Source organism: Epinephelus moara, chromosome 24 (genome assembly GCF_006386435.1).
Source record: "Epinephelus moara isolate mb chromosome 24, YSFRI_EMoa_1.0, whole genome shotgun sequence".
In the NCBI taxonomy this organism is placed as follows: domain Eukaryota; kingdom Metazoa; phylum Chordata; class Actinopteri; order Perciformes; family Serranidae; genus Epinephelus; species Epinephelus moara.
The window spans coordinates 18,705,472-18,726,244 of record NC_065529.1 but is presented as its reverse complement, the minus strand read 5'-3'; the positions used below and the strand labels follow the sequence as shown (position 1 = coordinate 18,726,244).

At 41.1% G+C, this 20,773-nt stretch overlaps 1 protein-coding gene across 2 annotated transcripts in view; it reads left to right on the top strand.

The window, feature by feature from the left end:
• rhobtb3 (Rho related BTB domain containing 3) overlaps nucleotides 1-20,773 on the top strand; it is a 33,011-nt gene that overhangs the window by 4,732 nt on the left and 7,506 nt on the right. The window contains exons 4-10 of one of the 2 annotated variants that reach the window (XM_050038466.1): nucleotides 1,601-1,758; nucleotides 3,276-3,384; nucleotides 7,418-7,613; nucleotides 7,773-7,969; nucleotides 15,026-15,135; nucleotides 16,467-16,572; nucleotides 19,089-19,262. In XM_050038466.1, the coding sequence (XP_049894423.1) occupies nucleotides 1,601-1,758; nucleotides 3,276-3,384; nucleotides 7,418-7,613; nucleotides 7,773-7,969; nucleotides 15,026-15,135; nucleotides 16,467-16,572; nucleotides 19,089-19,262 (1,050 nt within the window). The remainder of the gene's footprint in view (nucleotides 1-1,600; nucleotides 1,759-3,275; nucleotides 3,385-7,417; nucleotides 7,614-7,772; nucleotides 7,970-15,025; nucleotides 15,136-16,466; nucleotides 16,573-19,088; nucleotides 19,263-20,773) is intronic. The other variant, XM_050038465.1, reaches the window with a different exon arrangement.

Below are 20,773 nucleotides of genomic sequence, written 5' to 3'. Positions count from 1 at the left end.
ACTTTGCACTTGAAGTATGCCCGTTCACTTACGTTTTAACAGGTCTGACGCTACTATGCGCCCCGGCTGTATCTAGGCTAACAGCTAACATGCTAACTATTATTTTTATGTCACTAGTCACTTGAAACAAATTTAGGACGATAGGAGACGGGTTGAAATCAACCGAAATTTCCCTTTAATGTTTGCATCTTGTGCAGTCATGAGCAAGAGCCTCTCGTCCATGAGTAGATGCACTTTCCTTCTGCGTGGTGATACGGTTGGCAGGTGTAATTCGGTAAAAGAAAATAGTTCCTATATGAAACTGCTCACAACAAGGTCTGTGGATTATCTTGAGTTACTGGATCATGATTTCTGGAAGGAGACATCGCTGTTGTTTTTTCAAATGTTTTTTTTTTTTGTTTTGTTTTTTTGATGCTTTGAGCACCACAAGCTGAGTGTCATTTAGTTCCATTACACTGAAGAGAAGACAGTCGATATCTCAGACACTCAGCAACTCACACCAAAACAGTCTAGACTGAAAAATGACTGAACTGAACTGTCCCTTTGAATTTGAGACAAACAAAGGCCTAATGACACTTTAAGAATCAAAATCGCAAAACATGATAAAACAGAAAACAATTTTTCACAAAGTGGAAAAACACTACATACACCACCTTTTTAAGTCCTTATTGGTTGCCTACATCGTCACTCTTAGATAGACGAGTGATTTGGATGTAGGGCAAATCCACATCCTGGAAGCACATGTGGCTGTGCATGTGGTTTTTATGTTCTGTTATGTCAGATAAGTTTTATAATTTGGTGTGGGAAATGTTATGGCTCATGTTGTGTTCATCACACAAAGCAGCTTTTAGTTTGTTGCTTTTTTCCATTTTTTGTTGGCTCGTCTACAAGAAAATTTTAATAAGCACTGAAATAAATTTACAGAATAGTGTATTTTACTTTGTGTATTTTTTGTGATGTGTTAGATGTTGTTGTATGATATTTTATAACTATTTTGCTGCATGTTAAATTGCCACTATTGGCATACTTTGACCCCTCAGGGAGTGTCACTTATTACCCTGCTCTGCTCTGATTGGCCCAGGCTGGAAGTAGATTGATTCTTACTCATGCAGATCACAACCACCTGACTGATGGGTGTGACTTAACTATAGAGTATGACAGTGCCTGAAAAAGGACTCTGTTAAACCCAAACATTTAGCAGCTGAATTTATTGAAAGCTATCAGTACAGTGTGTGGATTTTTTCTGTCTGACTTCAGTCTTCAAATCATTCTTGTCTGCTGTGGACATTCTGGAAGGAAATGTTGTGCTTGAAGGCACATGTGGCAGTTAATTTCTTGAATATTTTATGAATAGTATGATAGCCCTTTTTATGGACAGTATATCAAGGCACAGTGCAGCTCAATCTGTAAAACATGAGACAAGTATTTCCAGCTCTGGCTGCTCAATTCGCACAAGGTTCATGCATCCTAAAAAGCATAATGTAATATCCGTGATTCATGTATTGCTTCTCATATACCCTCATCAACTATTTAGTAGATCCAGTTATTTATAAGTTTGAATGATTTCTTCTTAGAACTAAGTTCTACTCTCTGTGTTAAGATGAAGGCCCTCCCTGTACGTGCCCGCTGTGTGCGTCCGACTGGAGTAGCTGTGTGCCTCACAGTGAAGGTCTGCAGCTGTCCCGGGACCTGGGGGCCACCTACCTGGAGCTGCCCTCTCTCAACCATGTCTTTGTGGGTCGCTACTTTGGCAGCGTGGTAAGTGGTCTCGTCACACAGGAAGTAAATGGTCAAAATAAGAATTTAATGATTACAGTGGAATCAGAAGCCGTGTCAGCTGCTCTGGCTGAACAAGCATTTAAAGGGTAACTGGTATTTTACAACCTGTCCCCTATCTCCCCATGTTTTTGTATCTAAGTCACAAATGGAGACAATAATTTTTAAATTGGTTCAGTACTGAGCAAGAGTATTAAAACTGACTAAACAGGCTGCAGTGTAACCACTCAAGGCATGCTTGCACTGTCCATTTACGTCCACTAAAAGTAGTTGTTTTTGTCACTGACAGGCTCAGATTAGTATTTTAAGTGCCAGCATTATGGAAAGGATCCCTACAGAGATAGACCTTTTTGTTTAACCATAAACAGCCCCAAAATTGCAATTGACAAACTCACAAGACTCCATTTAAATTGAGAGTATTTTCAGTATGTATAGAGCGAGAATTTTTTTTTTTTTTTTTTTTTTAAGATATTTTTTGGGGCTTTTTAGCCTTTAATGGATAGGACAGACAAGTGTGAAAGGGGGAGAGAGATGGAGTGACATGCAGCAAAGGCCCACAGGCTGGAGTCGAACCCGGGCCGCTGCGGCAACAGCCTTGTACATGGGGCACCTGCTCTACCACTAAGCCACCGGCGCCCCAAGCGAGAATATTTTTATATCTAACTTGGAGAATTAAGGGTTAATTTCAACCAAACCAAAGTTAGTGATTGTTGGAACAGTGGAAAGATGAACCTAATTGGTTTTGTGAGTTTCATTTTGTTTCTGTCAACTTTGAATGAAGTGTGTTTGAAGATGATAAAATTACTGCTTATTTAAATGTAGTCTGGGGAGTTTGTTGATGGCGATTTCAGGAGCTATGTCTGGTTCAACCCAAAGGATACTCTTTAATAAAAAGGTCTATCTCTGTAGGGATTCTTTCCGTAAGGTAGTCAGACGCCATCACCGTCAACCATCTGAGCCTGTCAGCGGCAAAAACAAACACTTTTAGTGGATGTAAATAGACAGTGCGAACATGCCTCGAGTGGTTACACTGCAGCCTGTTTTAAAAACTTAAACTTTAATGCCCAATACTGGCCCAATTTAAAAAATAGTTGACTCCATTAGTCACTTAGACACAAAAATATGCAAAAAATATAGTCCAGGTTGAAAAATTACCCTATGTTATCCTTTAAATTAACTTTTTGTTGCATTTTGATTTTCATACTTGAGTTTATATGATCACTGATGTGCTGAGAGACTGTATGACTAAGTATCTTTTGATAAAATTATTCTTGTATTCTTCCCAGACCAAGCTGTAATATAAATTCTTAAAATCACACACACTGTCTGTCTATTGGCTCTGCATTTCACATAGGTGCAATACTTGGTAGTAGAGACAAGGACAGGTGGCTACGCTGGTCTTCTCAGAAAGCTGTTTCCAAAGAAAAGAATCAATGATGTAACATCACTATTTCGGTGCCTCGAGTTTGTACTACTGTTTGTATTTCTGTGCTGTACAGCTGGAGTACTTCATGATTCAGTGTCTGAAACACAAAGCCAAAGAGCGGCCCGAGAAGAGGCGAGGAAATAAAGTGAACGAGCTTCGTCCCCCTCACTTGGAACAACCAGGTCAGAGGAGTACTATGGTAGCTAAAAATTAATACTGCTTTTATTTTGAGTGCCATTTGCTTGTGTCTTGTGAGTGTTAGCCATTTTAAGCAATTTTTTAAATCATGTTATTTAATGAATGGCAATTATTATTTCTATTTAGTGATACATGTAGTAATCTTCACAATATTTTGTTATTATTGTTGCTTTAAAAACTCTCTTTATGGTGTATAGAAACATGCAGTTGGATTGACTGGATTGTTGCTTCTTACAGCTTACATAGCCATAAAAAAAAGCTTAGCACAAAGGTTTTTATCCAGATCAATATTCTCTGTTCCAAACTGGATAGAAGAAGAGAGACAAAGAGCTAGGTAGACTGCTTTTATACAATGACGTTTGAATCAATTTTAGACCGAGCTCCTTTCAGCATCAGACACAGCAACAACTGAGCGTTTAGTGCCTTGTTCTGAGGCAGCTCGGGGATTGTAGTCGTGGAACAGAAGATGATTAATTATTCACCGTGTGTTTTACCAGATGTTCTTGATCAGTTTAGGTATTTAGGCACCCAAAATACCCACTTGTCCAGCCAGCAGCACGCCTAGCACCATTGCATTGTGTTGTGTGTTTTTAAATTTTGTGCATATTTAAATTGAATATTCACATCTAAGCACTGCAAGATTTAGTTTAAGGCTGCAAGATCACATTTGAAAATAGTTTCTTGTGTCCGACGACAGCTTAAAACTCAAGGATATAACAGATACACTCTCACACATCTTTTCTCTTTGAGACACTGGAACCAGACGATGTTTGGCTTTTTTGCCTGGAAAATGACTCAAACAGTCAATAGATAATCAAAATATTAATCAGTTAATCATCAACTCATTGTTTAGACTCTAATTTACTTTTAATCTGCTTATTTAAAATCCAGAATTTCAGATTACATTTTAATTAAGCCTCAAAACTAACTGCATTGAACTTGTGTCAAAAGCGTTTGGTTTGCAGCAGATTGTAGCTTTATTCTAGACTTAATGAAACTGCCACAAAACGTTAATTAATAGAGAAGATAAGTGACCACTGGACAATGATCAAAAGAAGCTAAGACTCAGAAGCACAAACATTCAGACAGAGCAAGCAGCAGAGACACAGTAATGTTGGTTATTGTAGCAAAACTTAAAGGGATACTTCAGCATTTTTACCCAGCTTTGTATCGTAACAATCAATCAATCATTTATGTGCACAGGGAATTATACAAAGTACAACTCTGTGTGCTGTAACTTAGTCCTTTTTTGCATCTTTTTATATTGTTGGCTGCTGCTTTATAAATGTCCATGTTTCTGGATGGTTGTGGTAATCCATGGTTTCTGGTTTTGGAATGATTTAACTGTCCACACATCCAGAATCCAACAAGACTACCGCAAGTCCATGTGGACTTCCCATACCTCCCACATTGTAACAATGTGGGAAGTATATGAGTGAACTGCGGTAAACTTCCCTTCATCCTCACAGCAGCCCGGCCTCCCTGCTCATCTCCACTGGCTGTAGAGCTGTTGCTTGAACTAAAGATTGCACTATACCGCATTTTTGTTCACCCGCCACCACCATCCATGACCACCACGGACACAAAAACTATTGTAAGCAGATTGAGGCAGAGAGACGCCCCTCTCTGCCTCAATATGAAACACAGATCAAACTGTGCAATCATTCAGTGCTGATGAAATCTAAACCAAAATCCTGTTACTGTATTGCTAGTCTGATTCACCAGGTGTAGACTGTGGCTGTGAGCCTGCCATTGTTCAGCTGATTTTGGCCGGCATTCTTGCTCTTCCACTATGCATGTTACCGTTTCCAAAACCCCCTTGCTCAAGAAACAACAACAACAACAACCTCCCAATTATCAGTTCAAAAGAACTGAATGAATCAAAATGGAAGGATTGGATGATTTGGAACGTGTAATCACAGAAACCTGCTTTGCTGTGTTGGTGATTTTTTTGTAAAGATCTACAACACATAAAATGACTCGTGAATGCACATCTTTTAACTCTGGCAGCAGCATGTGCCAGTGACACTGACTTTACTTACTGTTCCAATCCGTTCCACTTCACACAAGCTTGTGAGATATTGTTGTAATAATGTTCTGCTAGAGCGACGTACCACCAGCAAATCATCTGGGGTTTGAACAGGTCCAGTGAGCTCCTCCAGAGCTAAAGTACAGTCATGCTTTACCTCTAGGGCACTGATTATCAAATCATGTTTGACTTTTCCATCACTAAAAGTTACATCCATGGCTCAGTGCCACTCATTGTGATTAGTTTAAAGAAACTCAAAAAACCAGAGTATTTTTTTCCCCTACAGCAGAAAGATAAACAGTGATCCCAGACCTTTCACTGACACAGTGCTGTGGAGATGGGTCTGGCTACAGGAGACCACTGTATTGCTTATTTCTTGTCTAAAATGTTTTCTAAAACAGTTTCAGGTCACTGTTTAGCTGTATTTTGAGAAGCAAATGCCATAGCCCCTTTCCTCTGTTTTCTCTGGTACAGCACCAATTTTAAAAGTATTTGCATATTTCTACTGCATAAACAGTCTAGTTTTATTAAGAAAACATCTTTCCAGCAGTGAAATACTTCTTTAAAAGAAACAAACCAAGCTAGAATAATTTGAATGAGTTCAGATTCATTCAGAAGCCCAACTCCCACACTACAAATAGATCCAGTAGTATGCTATTTTGAAAGGAGTGCCCAGTGTTGTATTCTTTAAGTGGTGCTGAATTCATTGCTACTGCTGCTGTCTCAGTATTCTTCCATGCACAGTTAATTTTTTACAAAATAAAACCCTTGGAAATATTTAACACAAATTACGTTGTCAAACTCGTGTTAAATATTGATTCGGACACTTTGCTGCTCAATCTGATGCAGTGACTGACAGCTTTAAGTCCAGCCAAAAAGGGCATCAAGCGCTGGCGGATTTATTGGTGCCCGTCCAGCACTGCTTAACCGTACTTATGGTGTAGCTTGCATTAAATATGATGTGCACTGATTCAGGAACAGCACCATTTTCACAGCTAAATCTGAGCAGCCATAAAAAAGGAGATGAGGTCCGCAGAGGAGCGGTTTGTACTGAGCATGAATAGGGATGTAACAGGAGGATGATTTGTGAAGCCCCCTCCCCCCAATTTTATGTTCCTGCTCGGTGCTTTTTCACTTTTATTAATTTGAATTCATGAGTACATGCATCACAGCGCACTGTTTTTAATCCTTTTTCCCTATGAATTGTATGGTTTTTCATTGTAGTATTTTCCTTGTGTTCACTGTTTTTACAGTTACGCCCAGTTCACTGCAGATCATTTATCTGTGGCTGCTGTTTGCCCAGTTTTTTTTTTTGCATATCTTCTTTAAACATTAACCTTATTTAAAATAAGCCTTTGGACATGCATGTCTTTTTATCACCAAAATAATCTAAAACAACCAGTGGAAGTCAACTTTCTGTCTTACTTACTGTCCCTCAAGATTAAAATAAGCAGCAGGGACAAATCCACTGCTGAACAGACAGAGAGACATTTCTCTATTACTTCAGCAGACCAGAATCCAGTGCAGCCGTCTTGGTTTGCATCGTCACAGGTCTGTTATTAGTGCAAAGACAAACATATCTGGAAGGGTTTTTTATTTTTCTAACCAGAGTGACAGGGCAGGGCACAGTATGACATTGGTTTCTCTTTTTGCTCTCTATCTTGACTAAAAGATCTCACTACACTGTGGCTGTCACTATTACTCTCTCCACATACCCTGCATACACCCCATTTATCTCAGTTGTCAAAAGTCATTGTCAAAAAAAGGGGAAATCACTAGTAGGAGAAGACACGGAAGATTGAGGAAAAATGAGGACAAATTACAAAGCTTCTGGGGTCCTTTGAACATAACATATCTAGTGGATTTACCCTTTTATCTTTTGAAAGTACAGGCGAGCTGAATTTCAGCAGTGATTGTTCATTAACACAACTCATCCTATCGATCTCCCCCCTCTCTACCTCCTTCTCACCCTTCCTCCCTCCGTTCAGCACGCCTCCCCCCCATCCGAGTAGAGGAGTCCAGCTTCTCCCAGGACATGCAGTGGTTGCTGGAGCGTGGCGTGCAGTTCGCCGATGTGGCTTTCTATGCCGGGGACTCTGGGAAAGAGCTGGGGTGGGCGCACGCGGCCGTGCTGTGTGCTGTCAGTCCATACTTCAGACAGCTGCTCCTGGGACCTAAGACCAGGTAGGAGAGATATTAGCTCGTTCATATGATACAGCTTAACAAGCTATTTTACCACCCGAACCTGTAGCCAGCAGGAGCCAAGCTCTCTCTCTGTGTGCAAACTCCTCATCTGCATCAGTGTGAAGGATTTTGTGCTGAGTCTCATCTCTGGTTGGACAGGGAACGTCCACAGTCACGGTGTGTTTGCAGAGAGCGGGATGGAGGCCCACACTCGCTGCTCTCCACCTGGGACGGGGGGATTATTGATGACATGCCACGATCAGAGGGGCACCTGACAGGACGCCTCTCTCGTCTGGTGGTGAAGGATCCCCTCCTGTGTATGTGCTTGTGGGAGACTCTCATGTTCATTTACAGAGGTAAAAGCCATCAATTCCAATTCAAGTCATGTCACTTGTTTGTGAGGGGCAATTTGCAGAGGCATGTAGAGTTGTACAGTGGAGAAATCCAGGATAGATTTAGAAAATACATTTAAAAGCAAGGACTAGCTGTACACATTATCACACTGATATGATACATAAATGCGAAAATAAGCTGTTGAACACAGCACACTCAGATGACAACCAAGAAAATCAGAAATCTGCTGTTTTGTGTCTTTTCCTTCTGAGATTCCAGCACTATGTAGAGCTTTCACTGACAAAAAGTTACATGAATATAAAATTATTTCCTTGATTAAAAGATTAATCGTTTGGTCTAGAAATGTCAGAAACTAATTGTGAAAAATGTCACATATTAAATTTCCAGGCGAGACATGATGTAATAATACTGCTTTTTTTCTTTTTTTTTAATCAACAATCCAAAACTAAAAAGAAATGTAATCATGGAATACTAAGACGACCATCAAATTATCTTATTTAAAAGGCTGAAAGTACAGAATTTTTGGCATCTTTTTCTTCCACAAAACTGAATTGTACAGTCATGCTAGCAACTCAAATAACAGCTAACATCAATATGCTAACGTACCCTTATTTTTTTTTTTATTATTATTTTATATTTAACCTTTATTTAACCAGAAAAAAACTCTTGAGATTTAAAATCACCTTTTCAAGAGTGCCCTCCCCAAGAAAGGCAGCAACATAAGTTACAGACAGACAACATAGAACAAAAAAACAAAGTCAAAAATATAATATGATGAAAAAGATTTCCGCAGACTTTTGGCCTATTTGACCTTCATCAGAACATACATCATGATGATGAAGGTCAAATAGACTGAAAGCTCAACCACAAAGTGAGACACTACATAGATGTAAGTGTGCGGAAATCTTTTTCTCCCAATTTGGACTGTTTTCAGCACCTTGCCAAGACTGAGCCAGATGGAGCGGTAGCTAATCTGCATCAACTACAAACAATTAAAAAGACAGCTAAAATACACCTTGACATTGGTGCATATATGATTGCATACAAAATTCTTACGACAGTGCTTTGAAACTGCTGAGAGGAACCAATGAGTGCAATTTTAAGTCCTTCTGCAGAAGATTCCACGTTGAGAGCTGCTTACAAAAAAGGCTTGTTTGCCAAACTCCATGCGTAGCCTAGGTATAGACAATAAGAACATGTTCTCTAAATGGAGAGCATAGCCATTTTTGAATTATTTGCTAACACTGGCATTGCTCCTTGTTTAGGAGGTGAACTATTTACCATATTTAACATCTTAATTAAGTGTGTTTGCATGCTAACATTTGCTAGTTAGCACTAATTAGAGCTGATGGGAGTGTCTGTAGTTTTGCAGGTATTTGTTTGTGAACCAACCATTTGACCTGATGGTGGGATCATCAAAGTAAGGGATAATGTACAGCGAGAAGGCCATTGTTGTGAAATAAATTCGGACAGGATGATGCAGAAAGGGTCTTGAATCACCCTGAAGTAGGGCTGCACACTTTATTGTTATTACATCCATATCATGACGTGAGACTTGACATGGTCTTAGATTTTGTACATCATAATATCATAAATGTTTTATGTTTTTCCTGCTTTTATAGGCCGCATTACAGTAATGTGATGTCATTTGCTGAACTTACCAGTCTGTTAGCTATTCTGTGATTTACCTTTACACTCTTTGTCATTATATCCACATTACTGATGATTATTTATTGAAAATCTTATTGTGTAAATATTTTGAGAAAGCATCGATAGTCAACCCTACAATATCGTCACCATATCGACATTTGATTTTCTCAGTATCTCCCCTCCCTACCTGAAGGGGTTTATATACCATTAATGACTCTGCTTGCCGTCACACACTTACCACACTTATTACACAACTATTTAAAAATCAATAATATTACACAAAATGATTGATTTAAAAATGATTTTATTGCTTCCACTATGCGTTTGTGCCAGCAGAACAGTGTCCATAGCAACGGTCTATTGTTCATAGCAGCAATCGGACCGTTGAAGGTCATAATTGACCAGTCAGAATCAAGTATTCAATAGAGCCATGTAATAAGTGATTACAATTCATCCATGTCAAATTTCATGGCAATTTAATACTCGGAGCCCATGTGACTATGGGTCTGAGTTAATCAGAAGTGAATTCTCGTAAATGCTGCCAGATTTTTTCCATATTAAACGTTGCACCAACCTAAATCACAACAACACACAGGAGCGTCCCATCCCCACTAGAAGTTGCCCAAACTGACATCCTGGCACCAGGATCAGTTGCGCAGGAAGTGCCAAATAGAAAGTGGAGATCAGAATACAAAACTGCGGCCAACACTCGCTTTGTCCAGAGAAATCTGGACTCAGCAAGGATGGCTCAATCAGTTTATTCCCATCACACTACATGATTTCATGAAACATTTCCTGCTCCTCAGTGCGACAAACAGCTCAGTGTATTGAATAGCGTTCATTAATATAACCTAGTTTGGGCGATTTTTGTGCGTTGCCAATGGCAAGGCTCGTGTTTCAGGCTTCATGCTCCCTGTTTGTTGCCGTGTTAGACCCGCTCTGCACATTGCATTAGAGTTAAAATACGGCTAACAGAGCTGGACTGACATTCACAGCAAGGGAACTCCATTCCCCAAAAGCAGTTACTCTTTTTCCAATAATTTAGATGTGATGATTAATGTCCCCTGGCAGCAGAAGGCAGTTTGCCTGCTATTGGATCTTGTCCAGTGTTCCATTATGTTGAGGAACAGAAATCAGTCAAACTGAAAGTGCTTGATCGTAAGCGACTGTAGTATTTTAATCCAGTACCTGATCATTCATCGTGTAGTACTGTGATCTCACGCTGCTTTCTTAACCCGTATTTGTACTTCGATGCCCCGGGGCACTTGTGTTTCCTTTACTCAGTTCTATCAAACATTATGGACACATGGTTTGGCACACTGAGCAATGTCTTTGCAGAAATTGAACCTCCATCATAACGATGGCTAATGGGATTCCTTCATAGATCTGACACAGACACAGTGGCCTCATATTTACATCAACTCTGTGATGAAACTGTCATGTAATATTAATAGTGTCTTACATTTAACTTCACCTAAGAAGCACACGCAGGCATAAAACATGCAACCAAAACATTGTGCATATTGTGGCACTCATGTCCCAAATGCTCTCCAGCCCGTGTATGAACCCTAGCTGAACAGCCGCGTGATATTCTCTGCAACATCAGTGCCGTAATGAAAATCTTCAGAGTCTGAGGCTCACAGTCTGCAGTGCTGTGCTTGCTGCATGTTAGATCGCAGCGCCTGTGCACGCCAGCGCCTCATTGCAGCCTGCATGTCATGCAGGAGCCCTTATGGCAAAAAGCTGTGTGAACATCTGATTCATAGCTCGCCTCTTAACATGTATGTGAGCAGCGCTGATGGTCTGACGCACATATACACCAGGGGCAGACACACGAACACATGAGCTCAGTGTGTATGTGCGCTGGTGAAGGGAAGAAAATTATAGGGTTAGACTGAGTCTCTGTAAGTGACTGTGTGAATAAGAATAAGAAAGCCAGTGGTTGAAAGATGGAGGGTGCAGTGTGTATCTTCATGCACGCAAATACATGTCCTTGGGTGGATTTTTTATTTTTATTTTTTGAGTAAGAATGGAGGAATATGGGAAAGTAAGAAGTGGGAAATTGTGAGTAGGGTGAAAAAACAGAGGTGGCATGACGTGAGGGTGGGAGAGGGGGATAAGGAGCTGGTGGAGAGTGTTTGGGTGATGGGAGAGCTGGGCACTAGAGCATGCTGCTAATGTGTGTGTGTGGCTCGGAGAGAAGAGCAGAAAGAGGGAAATGTGTTCATGTGCAGAGCAGAATACGAATGTCACGTTTCCATAAAACACTTCAGGGAGATGGTGTTGAATCTTGCGTGTAAAATGACTCCCGTTAACCTTCAAAATTGTGGGTCTGATTGTACGTTTAAAGCAGCTGACCTCACATACAGTGTGTGTATTTCTCGATGATTGTCTTGAGTCGGCTGATCAGATGTGAGTGTGTGCCTCCTTTGCCCACAGAAACATTGAAAGCACAGTGAGCCAATGCCTGATGTTCATTTGCAGTAAATCCGCAACAAGCTGTACTTTGCATTCCTAGAGATGGGATGAATATCTTACGCAATTCAATTCAACTCATTTGTCATTTGTTGCTCATTTTATTGGCTTAGCAGGCCTAATTTCCATAACAATATCATGTCTCTTTAAAACGCACAGCATCACACTCGTGGTATTATCCCAATCCACGCTTGGGGTTTTTGTCACTGGAGTGTGTGCGGACAGTCGCAGAGGCCATGACATTGCTTGTGTGATGTTAACACTGTGAGACTCTGTCTCCTTGTGTAGTGTGCTGCTGAATTATTGAGTTTGTCACTTGGTTGCTTTTGTGTGTGTGTGTGTGTGTGTGTGTGCATGTTTAGCACATGTACAGCACGGGTGAATGGTGTGTGTTTGTGATCATTGTTGCCTTATTTGGGGTCAGATTTTAGACTACAGACCAGTTGGTTCTGAGATGACATGTCTCACTGGGGGAAAATTGTTGTATTATGCTTTCCCTGCTGTTGTCCTTTGGTAGGCTGCATTGCTTTTTGTCTCTGATGGTCTGGTTTAGGTTTAGTTAGAGTCAGGAATGTAGCAGGTATGGAAGAGGTTAAGGAAAGCCTCCAGGAAATTTGTGCTAATCTGTACAACTTGCATCCTATCTCAGCATTTGTGTGTCTGTGTAGGTGGGTGTGAAGAAGTACGCCAACTCCAGAACTTATTTATGAGATTATGTAGAAATGGTTTAAGCATTTTCAAGCTTTTGCTTTTACCTTAAATATGAGGATATGTTTTTGGTTCAGTTTCTTTTAGGGCTGTACGGAATACCAGTTTTGGGGCATCGAAGCGTCGTTGAGAAATATTCACAATTAGTTGAAGCTTCGGTGGGAGGACATCTGTTTCCAGTCGTTGCACCTAAAATAACTCTACAATTTGTCACTTTGTTTGCATGCAGGTTGCAGAAACATTAGTCAAATAGCCATAAGTTTTCAGGTGATTTGCCAAGCTGGCTGTAGATTTGTAATATGCCAGTTTTCTTATGCGTACCTGGTACACAACCTTTTGGGGGTTATCTATGTCAATTTTGAAATTATTACAGATGCTTGACTTTTTAGACATCTTACTGGCGTATCTGTAAGATCTAGGCCCGTCGCTAACCTAAAGTGTCCTCGTCTGAGAATAACTAATAATTAATGTTGATGCATAATGAATTTTGTAGGATTGCTATGTGGGATTTTTGGGGTAATGGTATATTCAAACAAAGCATTCGAATACTGATTTGGATTTCATTACCATGGCGATGATCCAAGCTTCGAATCCCTAGTTTGTCTGTTGGTCTTTTTGTCAGCAGGGTTATAGAAAAACTACTGGCCTGATTGTCATGCAACTTGGTGGAAGGGTGTAGCTTAACAGTGTCTTACATTAAGGTTAACATTGAGAGATAGGGCATTTAGCCGTGGTAGAGGTCTACTTGCATATGTATTGCACTTAATGCCTTAGTCCCATGTATGAAAACATCTACCAGTGCACCCAGTCCTGTTTTCTGGAGTTTGGCTGCGTCATATGTCAGCACCACAGCTCCTGAGCTAATCTCTCACCCTGCCTCTGAGGTGTCTGTGCCATGCAGTGTTATTATCCGGCGCCGTGTGTTGAGGTAATCCCTCTATCAGCCCAAATACCATCATTATGAACTAATGATGAGATAAATCCTGCCCAGTCCAGCTCCCTTCTTCCCTCAACAGTCTGTTTATGTCCCAGTGAGATGGCGTGCGCCACTCCAATCAAGCTGCAAGGCTGTGCAGGCTTTGTAAAGGAGTGTGCCACTGAAGTGAATACGTGCAGCGCAGATGCAGGTTGACGAATTTTACTTTGTCTGTTTTGTTTTAGAAGTTTTGGGATTTCGTTTTTATCACATTTTCCCTTATTATTTACTGTATATCTATCATTTTAAACAATGCTTATAGCATCCATGAGAATGAATCCTACTGACTTTGGTGATCTTCTAACTTTACCTCTAACGCAACCATGAGGTTCACATTTGTGGCTTTTGATCCACATGATCCCTTACTTTTTTTTATTGCTGTTATGCATCATCAGGATAAAATTTCAGTTTGTTTACTACTTTATGACCAAATACCTGCAAACGTATGATATTCCCAACACCTTTACTTTGTGTTTAGAGCTAATTAACAAATGTTAGTGTGCTGACATTTGTTAATTAGCTCAAAGCCCTGCTGTGCTTAAATACAGCATTACAGAGACACTAGCATAGCTGTAGACTCATGCTCAAACACAGTCTCATCCTACCAACATATTTAACATACACAAGGTCCGGTCACGAGTGTGTTTTTCAGCCACTAAAACTGGTCTAAATTTTGCAATGTGATCTGATGAGAAACAACTAAATTCCAGACTCTTCATTTATAAATCAAACTATTTAATGACACATGTCTATACCTGGAATTTGAATTATGTAAATATGGATAAAAGGTGTAAATATCTCAATGCTATATTTGTTTAAAATACATTTGATATGTTTGATTTGTGTAGAATAACATTATTAGCCTGCAGGCTATTGGAAAAAGAATGATTCATAGAAATAAACTGATCTAAATCCGAGTTAAATCAATTAAATAAATACTAGTAACCAATTGTCTTGAAGGCAGGTGTATTATGGCCACAAGTGTATTTTGCAAAGGCCTCTGGATCACTGTTTCTGATATTTGTGGAATCTGGACTGGCTGTCCCGCCTTTAAACACCATGGATTATATAAGCAGACAGATTTTTAAAACAAGCCAACTTTGTCAAAAACAGGCCCCGTGTGTTCAGAGTAAGGGATGTGGGTGTTTTGGAACATGGTGCCAACTAGAAAAGAGTTTGCCTGCTGTGTGTTTCTGTAAACTGTGCTATTGTGGGTCCAAAGAATCGGTGTGTTTGTGGATGTATTTAGGAGCGTGGGAGTGGGAGCACCTTCAGGAGGCCCTGGAAGAGAAGCTGAAGAATTCACTAGCTGTGGCTCAGCTTATGGAGCGCATACGATCCCTCATTGGCAGAGACCGGGTGAGCTCTTTAATGTTTGAAAAAAAAAATAAAAAATCCTCTCACATAATCTTGTTTAAGACTGGGATATCTTGTGGACGGTGCGGATGCTATAACAGCCCTCCCCAACAAAAAGGAGGTTAAACATCTACAGTGTGTCAAATCTTCTCTTTGAAGGTATAAACACATGTTTTTGTAGTTGCAGACTAACAGCGCCTTAATTAGCAAGACCTTGTTTAGAAACAGCACAGTAATAATGTGACTATAATTAGCATATTTACATAATTACTGCCCATATCAGCCCTCAGACACTGTGGGATTTGGCACAACATAAACAAGAGATGCTCTCGAAGGAGCCGAAGCACAACACAAGATCTGTAAGGAGACCACACTGGACATCGGCCACGAGATCAGACACCATGTTAAAAACTGCAGCGTCACATCTGCAATGTATTGTGTCTATCCGGAAAACATGAGGTGGCTCCGTGTAATAGGCAGCAGACTTTAACATTCAGAGAGAGATCAGGAGATATGACTGTGCCTGACAAGCCCTTGGCACCGCCGCACATGGCCCACCAGCCCATCTGGATAGAACTAGGTCTTCTACCTGAGGCGGCGTAAAGTCGACATGACACACCAAGAGACGGGCCGGGCTACTTTAACACGATGAGACACCCTAATGTCCTGTCGTGATTTGATCTCGTCCTCTGCAGACACCTCCGGGTCGTCTCACTCTGTGAGACCGGCTGAAATTTGCTTTCCATAAGCTTGCCATTGATTTACAAAATCAAAGAGGCTTGATTCTGTTGCTGCCTCGATTGAAGACTCTCTGTGTGCTGAGCGCTCCCTCTGCAGCAGAGCAGCACGAGAATATGAAGTTCTTTGTGCTTCAGTTGACTGAGAAAGGTCACGGAATGGTAATAGGATGCTTTGACGGGGCTCATTTGAGGACTTAACACAACCACGTGTGCACAAGACACACTGGCAGCCGTTTTCATACGACTGATTTCACCTGCTGTGCACTGCAGCACACTCTATTGCACTCTGCATCTTTTAAATGCCCACAATCATCAGGAATGTGTTAATAAATAGGCAGTTTGGACGAGCGTGTGGTTCCCAGTCTGTTTTCAGTCTTAGCCCGAGCTGTCATGCCGTTCTTGGCATTGCAGTTCAAGTATGTTTGGGTAGCGCTAAGCAAGACTGGCAGAGAGGCCATTTGTATTCCACAGGGGAGGTGAGATGGATGCACAGAATGGCAATTGTGCTGGTAACTAGTACCTGACATCCACCAAAGGGATGTTAACTCTCTGTCTGCTTCTCTTGGCTTCTTCTGTTTGTATGTGTGTGTGCAGGGCCCCAGGGACACCCCAAGTGCCCGGGCAGCTCAGCTCGGCCCCCAGACTCTTGTCAACCTCTTCAATTCTCCCCTTTACTCTGATGTCATCTTCATGGTGCAAGGTGGGTCCATGCTTATCTGTTTTGACATACACACATTTACAAATGCATGCACCGTCACACAGCAGAGGAAGGTCACACTTAATTAGCCGTGATTGAATCATGATCTCAGTCCCGGGCCTGGACGTCCATTTGGAAAGCAAAATAAGATAAAGCGGTTGGTTGGAGGGACGGGCTGCCTTCCGTTCCTGTCATGTTTCATCTCACCAGCAGCTCATCCATGAGCTGCATTTAGCCAATTCTCTATTAAAGGATCAAACCGTGAAATCCAGAAATAATGCCCCGAAGCCTCTCCTAATCAATATTTATCTCATAAAAAGCGCAATGAGCTTTTCTTGTCCTTGCACCTCTGAGCTGTGAGTCAAACTCTTTGAGGTCACGGAGAAAATGCCTACAAGAATATTTTGTGCATTTCTGTTTTGTTTTTCTTTACGCCAGCACGCTGACGGACTGTGGCGAGAGCTGTCACTGGCTGTTAGCGGCACTTAATGACAGCGATTATGTCACCACGTGTGCCCTGGCTTTACATGTCATGTTTTTTTCCTGTTAATTTAAATGTCCCATTATGACACATCATCACTCATAGCAAGCCAGATTTAATTAGGTTTCCCTCTACACGTCTGCGACAAAGCAAAAGGACACGTCGGTGATATTAGAAGCCTTTGAAAATTATTCAGAATTTGTTCACATATGTGATCGGCTCCGAACATTTTTAGATCAAAGATACGTTCTTTTTTGTTGTCATTAATTTTTTATCAAGAAAGGTACAAAAGAGACACATTATACATAATACATTTTATCTCTTTTTCATCCCCCACCCACCTGCGCCCGCATACACACACATAAACATACAGTGTTTATCAGTGCAAGGTTAATACAAACCCCTGTATCCACACAGTTGAGAGATATAATGATCTTTATAGAAGGGATAAGGAACATCCTATGAGCTACTTTGATCTATATTAACTGATGATATCAAAGATGCACTCTGTTACTACAAGTCAAGATAATAATAATAACTTTATTTATAGGGCATTTTTCGAGCTGAAAGTACAAAGTGTTTCCAATGTGCAGAAAATACAAAACAAAAGTGATACTAATAAAACATAAGCATATACATATGACTACACCAACATTTACACTTAAGCACATATATACCTGTAAGTATGCATACATATACACATGGCTGCATACATACACACACTCCCATACACACAGTTAGTCTATCAACTGTCAGGAAATACGAGACGTGAACAGGGTCAGCTGATCTGATGCTCAGTCGGAGGCTGTTCCAAAGCTGAGGAGCAAGAACTGAAAAGGCTTGATCACCCTTTGTCTTTAACCTGGACTCTGGAACAGTTAGAAGACCCAGACTAGCAGAACTGAGGGGCCTGTTTGGGTGGTACAGTGTGAGGAGCTCGGTTATATACTCCGTTGCCAGATCATTGAGAGCCTTGTATGTGATTAAAAGAACTTTAAAGTGGATTCTAAAAGAGATTGGAAGCCAAAACAGGTGTGATGTGTGAGGATCACTTAGTTTTGGTCAAAAGCTGCTGAATTTTGAATGATTTGGAGCTGGTGTATCGCTCGATTGTTTAGGCAGGTGAACAGGGCATTACAGTAATCAAAGTGGGATGATATAAGAGCATGTATGATTTTCTGTGTGTTACTGAAGGACCAAAGTGACCTACATTTGGAGATATTCCTCAGCTGGTAAAAACGAGACTGGACTACATTCTTTACATGTTGCTCCAGGGTCAAATGACTGTCCAGAAAAACAACACCTGATTTTATGTTCGAAGTGAGGGGGCTGACGAGTTGCTAAATTTGTTTTGAGATATGTTCAGGGCCAATGATGAGAACTTCTGTCTTTTCGGAGTTGAATTTTGAGAAGTTTTGGGACATCCTGCTTTTTATGTCATGTAGGAAACTACTGTATGAAGAGAAGCTAAATTACTGGTGTCAGAGGGTTTAAAGGACAGGTACAGCTGTGTGTCATCATAGCTATGGAAAGAGATGTTGTGATGACGTATTATCTGTCCCAGGGGTAGCAATGAGAGGGTGAACTGAACAGGTCCCCAAAACGGATCCTTGTGGTATTCCATGTTTTAACTGAGCAGTTCTTGAGGAATATTCCCCAATGATGAGAAAAGGTTTCCTGTTGGGTTCCAGTAATACCCGCCCATCTTTTGATTCTCTCTATGAGAATGGAGAGGTCAACGGTGTCAAATGCTGCACTGAGGTCAAGCAACATTAACACAGAACATGCACTGGAGTCTGCAGCCATCAATAAGTCATTTGTGGCTCTAAGGAGTGCAGTTTCTGTGGTATGCAGCAAAACCAGACTACATTTTCCTAATACACCATTGTTGTTGAGTGTCTGTAATAGTTGATATAAGATGTTAATTATAAACACTTTATAATCTCATTTCACATCTCTCTGGGACTTTCATAGACGCTACTCTGAAATTCTGAACCTAGGTGTAAATTTTGCATGTCTCTGTGTGTGTGTGTTCAAGGGAGTGTATTGCCAGCCCACCGAGCAGTACTGGTGGCACGCTGTGATGTCATGGCGGCCATGTTCAGTGGGAAGTATGCAGAGGCCCGGAGCCGAGTTGTGCCAATCCACGGTGTTTCCTCAGATACCTTCCTGTCTTTCCTGGAGTACCTCTACACTGACTCCTGCTGTCCTGGTGAGTTTACTGCACACAACCCAGACATGCATTCATGTGCACCACTGTGACCACTGTTGTGTTACAGTAAGATTGAAGGTGCCTAAATGGCACGTAAAACTGCAAACACATCTCCAATGGGAGGCCTAAATATAATAAGGAAATGGCCCTGCTCTTTATCTTGTGGGCTAATTAAACCCTGTGGCTGAGTTTGAATGGTGGTGAGATTGATTGCAGTGGGAGACCCTCAGTCAGCGTGTAACCCATTCACTCGTCTATAACTACTCTCTGTGGCTGCTGCTGTAAATAAAACCAGAGTTTGCTTTGTTGAGTAAGGGTTACAACTCTAAAGAGACGGTTGGTTGATTTGTGACTGGAAGTTGCTTTAGATGCCATGGATCTAACCAACAAAATGACAGTCTGTCACAGAAGGACAATGGACCTTTGATGTGATTTTAATGCACCGCCGAAATAAGCACCATAACCAAACACTTGAGAGCGGTGCAGTGGTGTTTTCCTCTTGGCCTCGCTCACTAAACGCAGCACAAAACAAAAGCGCAGATGACAAGTCCCATCAACCATCTGTGTGACTGCGACATGCTGCCAGTGTCAGTCTCGGGAGGCTGGCGGAGAACAGCACTGAGCTTAAAATTAAATTAGATTTAGTGATGATAAAATCAACCCGTGGCATCATTGCTTCATCTGCTTTTAATGCTGCCAACTCACGGCCCCAAACGTGTTGTTGTTGTTTTCCTGTGTCACCATCAGTCACACTGTGTGCTGCGTTCTCAAAGTAATTAGTGCTGATAATTCTCTCTGATGATGGCAATGACATTACATTTTTCTGAAGTGTTTCTATAACCTTAAAGTTTCTGTATGTAACTTTCAGAAAATCCTTGTTATTAGTGACACCTTCCTCTGAGGACGTTAAGAAAAATGCAGTCAGCATCCTGGTGCTCACATGGAGGCACGTGTGGGCACCTGGGCATCGGCCGAAACACAGAGGTGACAAACGCAAGACTGATTTGCCGGCATCATGTTGCTTTGGGTCTACATGTTTGCATTCACTCGCCTCTGCAGCAGCCGCTCCTCCTATCCATTGATCTGATCTGATCAGCTCTGACTGGATTGACTGATCAGTTATCCAGTCCGCACCTCAAACTCCATAAACTGCTGCTGAGATAAACGAAAGAACTCTTGGAGAGTTCTGTGCTGCATTCAGGGACCGATAAAACCTCTAAATTTAGAGAGGGGACACAGACACACACAAAACAGAAAGTTTGTTGACCCTGGAGATGGACTTGCTGCCACAACATGTACAGTGGTGTGAAAAAGTGTTTGGCCCTTTCCTGATTTCTTACTTTTTTGCATGTTTTCCGCACTTAAATGTTTCAGATCATCAAACAAATTTAAACATTAGTCAAAGATAACACAAGTAAACACAAAATGCAGTTTTTAAATGAAGGGTTTTATTAATGAGGAAGAAAAAAATCCAAAGCTACATGGCCCTGTGTGAAAAAGTGTTTGCCCCC